Source organism: Phascolarctos cinereus, unplaced genomic scaffold, assembly GCF_003287225.1.
Source record: "Phascolarctos cinereus isolate Bilbo 61053 unplaced genomic scaffold, phaCin_HiC Scaffold_2;HRSCAF=192, whole genome shotgun sequence".
In the NCBI taxonomy this organism is placed as follows: domain Eukaryota; kingdom Metazoa; phylum Chordata; class Mammalia; order Diprotodontia; family Phascolarctidae; genus Phascolarctos; species Phascolarctos cinereus.
The window spans coordinates 302,010,787-302,017,024 of record NW_027555625.1 but is presented as its reverse complement, the minus strand read 5'-3'; the positions used below and the strand labels follow the sequence as shown (position 1 = coordinate 302,017,024).

At 41.6% G+C, this 6,238-nt stretch overlaps 1 protein-coding gene across 1 annotated transcript; it reads left to right on the top strand.

The window, feature by feature from the left end:
* The first annotated feature begins 303 nt into the window (after window positions 1-303).
* Window positions 304-1,247, top strand: LOC110194963 (olfactory receptor 1E16-like). Its single transcript, XM_078149077.1, is given in 3 exon segments — window positions 304-447; window positions 449-985; window positions 987-1,247. Coding segments are annotated over 3 exon segments (942 nt in total).
* Window positions 1,248-6,238: the final 4,991 nt, after the last annotated feature.

Below are 6,238 nucleotides of genomic sequence, written 5' to 3'. Positions count from 1 at the left end.
TTAAAATTTGAATCCATTTTTCTAAATTTGAGATAAGCTGTCTATCCACTATGCCATACTCCTCTATATGATGGAAATACAGTTTTTGTTATTTTTGTTATTATCATCATCATCAGATTTCACATTATCCTGGCAATCGTACACATGTTCAAAAACTTAATCCCACCAAGTACACATATGGGCACTATGCCCCACTTTCACAGTGACCACTCCAGAGACCAGAATGGTAGATGGAGGTTCCATCACCATCTGTTGGTTTCTCTGTTTTAGTCAAACTCCCCTCCAATCAGTCTTTTTCAGGAAATGCAAAAGGGAAATACAAGTGGCATCTCTGAATTCCTCCTCCTGGGACTCTCTGAGCAGCCAGATCATCAGCTGATTCTCTTTGGTCTATTCCTGGCCATGTACCTAGTCACCACACTGGGGAACCTGCTCATCATTCTGGCTTATTGCCTCTAACTCCCACCTTCACTCCCCAATGTATTTCTTCCTGGCCAACCTCTCCTTCATTGATACCTGTTTTACTTCTACCACAGTCCCGAAGATGCTGATGAATATCTGGGCCCAGCATCAGACCATCTTCTATGCTAGGTGCCTCACTCAGATGTATTTCTTCACGACCTTTGCTCTTCTGGATGGCTTTTTCCTTGCTGCCATGGCTTATGACCGCTATGTGGCCATTTGCCTCCCTCTCCACTACACCACAGTCATGAGCCCTGCACACTGTGTTCTGCTGGTGATTATGTCCTGGCTCTGCTCCCACCTCATTGCCCTCTCCCTCACTCTCCTCATGGCTCAGTTCTCCTTTTGTGGGTCCCATGTGATCCCCCACTTCTTCTGTGACCTCCTACCCCTTCCCAAGCTTTCCTGTTCAGACACTAGCATCTTTCAGGTGGTGATATTCATTGATGCTACACTGGCTGGTTTGGTTCCATTCAATTGCATTTTATTTTCCTATATCCACATTATCTCCATGATCTTCAGGGGTCCCTTCTGCTGATGGAAAGCACAAAGTCTTCTCCACCTATGGCTCCCACCTCTCAGTGGTCATTCTCTTCTATGGAACTCTCATTCTGGTGTATTTGCGGCCCTCATCTTCCTACTCAGCAGAGACAGGAACCATTGCATCTGTGATGTATACGGTGGTAACTCCAATGCTAAATCCCTTCATCTACAGCCTGAGGAACAGGGACATAAAGGGGGCTCTGAGGAGGCTGTTCAGCAAAGGAATGAATTCCTCTTGGTGAACTGCCATTGTCCTTAGCAGAAACTCAGGGACCAGTAACCTCGAGCATTCACACTGATGATTGACTTTAATAAAAGTATCTTGGTTTGACAGTCATGTGGCCCATTTTTTGTAGAGTGTTTTTCAAAAATCTTCTGTATGTACCTTCTTCAATGACTCAAGCATCAGATAACCCAAGCATCACAGGACGACAACCTCAGAGTAAGGGTATCTCAGGAGAAGCTCTTTTCTTCTCTGGCACAAACCCCTTTTCTTCCCCAAAAAGCCATGATCCAATCTGAGGGTGAGTCTCTGCATGCTGAGGGGACAGAATCTATTATTGTACCGATGGACTAATTGACAGCAGACTGACCCCTTGGAGGAGGTTAGGGAACATACCAGAAGGTGGAAAAGAGATTTTTAGTGAATACAGACTATAAGTGAATACTCTTTCAGAAGCAAGAAGTCATTCAATATAGACAAGCAAACATTATAACCCATAGGTTATACATGATAGGAATGTACAAAGCCAGCAAGAGGCCAACTGGTGACAAATAGAGTGTGACATGAAAATGTGAGAGAAAGTTATTTATAGTGCAAGGTGGACCAGACACAAAGTCCAGAGCACCCCAAGGCAAGGCAGCATGTGATGAGAAGGGCAAGGGAATGAGAGCAAGAGACTGACAGAGAGAGACAGAGACAGAGACAGAGACAGAGAAAGACAAAGACAGAGAGAGACAGAGTCAGAGACAGAGAAAGACAAAGACAGAGAGAGAGAGACAGAGTCAGAGAGACAGAGACAGAAAAAGAGAGAGAGGAAGAGACAGAAATAAGAAAAGAAGGAATTAGAGGTACCCAAAACAAAGTTTTCCCATTTAAGAGTTTGGCTAAAGCCTAGCCCTGCATGTGGACGAATTGAAGAGGATGGGGGTTGCATAAAGTAGGTCAGTGATTGGTGCCAGAGTTCAAGGTCAGAACATTTCTGTGGAAGATTTCTCTCCTTCCATAATCTCTTTTTCTTCCATTGAGAGCTGTGGCCTAAGCTAAGAGTACCTTAAGTTTGGGAACATGGTCAGTGGCCTGAATTCATGTATGTAGGCAGCCTGGTGTGAAGGACTAAAGATCTAGAGCAGAGTTCTTAACCTCTTTTTTTGTCATGGTCCCCTTTGACAGTCTAGTGAAGCCTATGGACCCCTTCTCAGAATAATGTCATCAAATTATAAAATAAAATACAGAGGATGAAAGGAAATCAATTATACTGAAATACAGTTATCAAAATTTTTTGAAAGTTCACAGAGTTCTGGTTAAGAGTCTCTAAGTTGAGGAAAGCTTCTAAGTACTTACAGGATGTTCCTTCATGGAAACTGCAGGTTGTTTATCCTGGAGGAAAAAAAAAAGGACATGGATGCTGTCCCCAGATATCTGCAGGACTGTCAAGTGAAAGAGGGAGCAGAACTAGTAGTCATGGGAGGGAGATGCAGAGAGGCACCCTATAGCTCAATACAAGGTAAAACTTACTTCAGTAGGGGTTGGACGAGATCATTTCACATTTCACAGCAAATTTCCACTAGTATATAAAACCTTGACAGCAGAAGGGCCTTATTTCTTATGTCCTATAAATTTTAAAAGTGAAATCCTTATTTATGAGTGTCCTCAGGAAGCAAAATATGGTACAGTGGAAAGAGCTGTGGCCTAGAAGTCCTGGGTTCATATCCCACCTCTGATTCTGTATATCAGTGTAACCTTAGGCAAGTCACTTCAGATCTCATCTTCAGTTTGCTCAGCTATAAAATAAGAGTTGGAATAGAAGGCTTCTAAGGTCTTTTCAGGCTCTAGATCTCTGACCTTCTGTTCTGCTCCTCCTATTCCCAGCTTCTTCCATCTCTGTAAATCCTGATTCCCACTCTCTGGACCCCAGAGAGCTAGGAAGTCCACTCACTGATCTGTGGTAGATAGTGTGTCCTGATCAGAGATGTTGTAGAAGGAATTATTGCTTCAAGGATGAGTGGGACAAGACACTCAGAGGTCCCTTCTCTCATGCTGATTTCCTTTGGATGTTCCGGTAGAGTTTTATGATAGAATTCTTACTGATTGTGTACTGAATGTGGCCAGAAATTAACTTAACTTGATTTCTAGGATGTGCTGCTTTCATAGGCAAGGTCTTGACTCCCTGTGCCCCTCTGTGCCTCCCTGGGACTGTAACTCAGGATCTTTCCACAGCCAGTCTTTGATATGCCACAATATGACCGATCATGGCTATTTCCTAGGGCTGTGCTTTGGTGAGATCTCTTGTTATGTATACTTCTGGGCAGTTACTAGAAAGGCTGGAGGGTGGTAGGTACTATGGAAAGGAAGGAGAAAGAAGATGTATTTCTAGCAAGACAATCTATAAGCCCTCAAGTTAAAGAACGAACTTATGTAAATAATAGGTGGGGCAACTAAGTAGTGCAGTGAACAGAGTGCTGGGCTTAGAGCCAGGAAGATTCCTTTTTGTGATCTGGCCTCAGACACTTACTAGCTGGGTGACCCTGGGCAAGTAACTTAACCCTCTTTGCCTCAGTTCCTCAATCTGTAAAATGACCTAGAGAGGGGCAGCTAGGTGGCGCAGTGGATAGAGTACTGGCCCTGAAGTCAGGAGGACCTGAGTTCAAATCCAGCCTCAGATACATAACACTTACTAGCTGTGTGACCTTGGGCAAGTCACTTAACCCCATTGCCTAACCCCCCCCAAAAAAAAAATGACCTAGAGAAGGAAAGGGCCAACCATTCCAGTATCTTTGCCAAGAAAACCCCAAATGAAGTAGTGAAGAATTGGACATGACTGAAAAACAACTGAGCAAAAAAAAAAAAAGTAGGAACATCACCAACTATAATTCAGAAAGAATACATCCCTTTTGACATTGTCCAGAACTGCTCTTGCCCTGGCAGAATATTTTAGTGCTTAGACTACAACCTACTTACAACAAATATTAAATGCTTACTATGTATAGGACCCTGTGGATATCACTGGGGATCTACTGGAGATAAAAGATGAAATATTAATGACTCACATTTAGAACGCATCACGTAATTTACAAAACACTTCCTTCACAGAAACACTTTGAGGTAAGCATGACAGGTATTATTGCTCCCATTAGTAGGCTGTTCAGTCGCTGATTATTTGTTTAGTGCTTACTAGGTGCCAAACACTTGGAGAGGTGAATTGTCTTGCCCAGAGTCACACACCTAGTGTTAGATCTGCTACTCAAACTCAGGTCTTCTGGCTCCAAGAACAGTCCTCATTTCAATACAGCATGTTGCATTATGACACAGTGCTTGGCCTCAGAGAACTTAAAGTCTAACAGGGTAAATAAAATGTTTACACAAATAGACATAATACAGGAGAGAATAATCTATGTAAAAGAGAGGCTGAGATAAAAACTAGGGGAAATCTGAGGTGAGAGATATCACTTTTAATAGAACAGAGGCCAGGGGATGGTTGGGGGAGGTTTTAATCAAGGAGGTGACATCAGAGTTGAACCTTAAAAGAAGGAATGGATTTCAATGGGAAGAAATTGGAAGAAGCAGCAACTCCCAGTTCTAAAATAATATAATCTTATGATGCCAAATGGACAAAAGCACAGAGACTGAAAAAGGCAAAATAAGAATACTCTATTAGGTTCTAATGTAGAGCATGAAAAGGGTAGTAGTATAAGATAAGACAATAATAATAGTAGTATTTATGAAGCACTTTAAGGTTTACAAAGCATTTTACATGTGCTCACAAAGACCCTGTGAGGTAGGTACTAATTATCCTCATTTTACAGAGGAGGAAACTGAGGCTGGCAGAGTCTGCCTGACTTTCCCAAGATCACATACAGCTATTATGTGTCTGAGGCAAAATTGGAACTTAGGTCTTCCTGACTCCAAGTCTTCTCTATTTTCTATGCCTGCAAGTAGATTTAAAGAGTAGGTTGGTGACAAGTTGCAGAGGGCCTTGAATGACAAGACAAGTAATTTATTATTTTTTCATTAGGCAATGAGAAAACAAGAGAAGTCTTTTGAGAAGAGAAACTGCAGGATCCAGGCACTGTATTAAGGACATAATTTGGGCAACTAATAATTGTGTATAATTCCATATACATAATAATTCCTTTACATAATTTGTGTGGAAGGATGCATAAGATGGAAAGACTGGAATCAAGAAGATATGATACAGAAACAATCCTTATTGCCTACATTTCACCAGTCATAGCAGACATATTAAGGTGAAAATAATTTTGAGGGCAAACAAAAGATTGGGCAATAGTAAATAAAACAAAGACAGCAAACATTTTAATTTGGGGGGGGTCATTATTTTATTTTATTTTTTTAATACAACTTCATTTATTTTTAGTTTTGAACATTTACTTCCATAAGATTTTGAGTTCCAAATTTTCACACCATCTCACCCTTCCCTTCACCCCAAGGTGGCATGCACTCTGAATACCCCTTCCCCTAGTCTGCCCTCTTTTCTATCTCTCCACACCACCTCCTCTTTTCCCCTTCCCCTTCTATTTTCCTGTAGGACAGGATAGATTTCTGTACCCCATTTCCCGTATTTCTTATTTCCCAGTTGCATGTGAAAACATTGTTTTTAAACATGTGTTTTTAAAACTTTGGGTTCCAAATTTTCTCCCTTCCTCCCTCCCCACCCACCCTCATTGAAAAGAAAAGCAACTCAATATAGATTATACGTGTTCAGTTATGCAAAACACTTCCACAGTAGACATGTTGTGAAAAACTAACTCTATTTCCCTTAATCCTATCCTGCCCTCCCATTTATTCTATTCTTTCTTTTGACCCTGTCCCTCCTCAGAAGTATTTGCTTCTGATTACCCTCTTTCCCAATCTGCCCTGCTCTCTATAACCCCCCTGTTCTCTTGTCCCCTTCTCCCTCTATTTTCCTGTAGGGTAAGACAGATTTCCATACCTAATTGAATATATATGTTATTCCCTCCTTAAGCCAAATCCTATGAGAATAAGATTCACTCA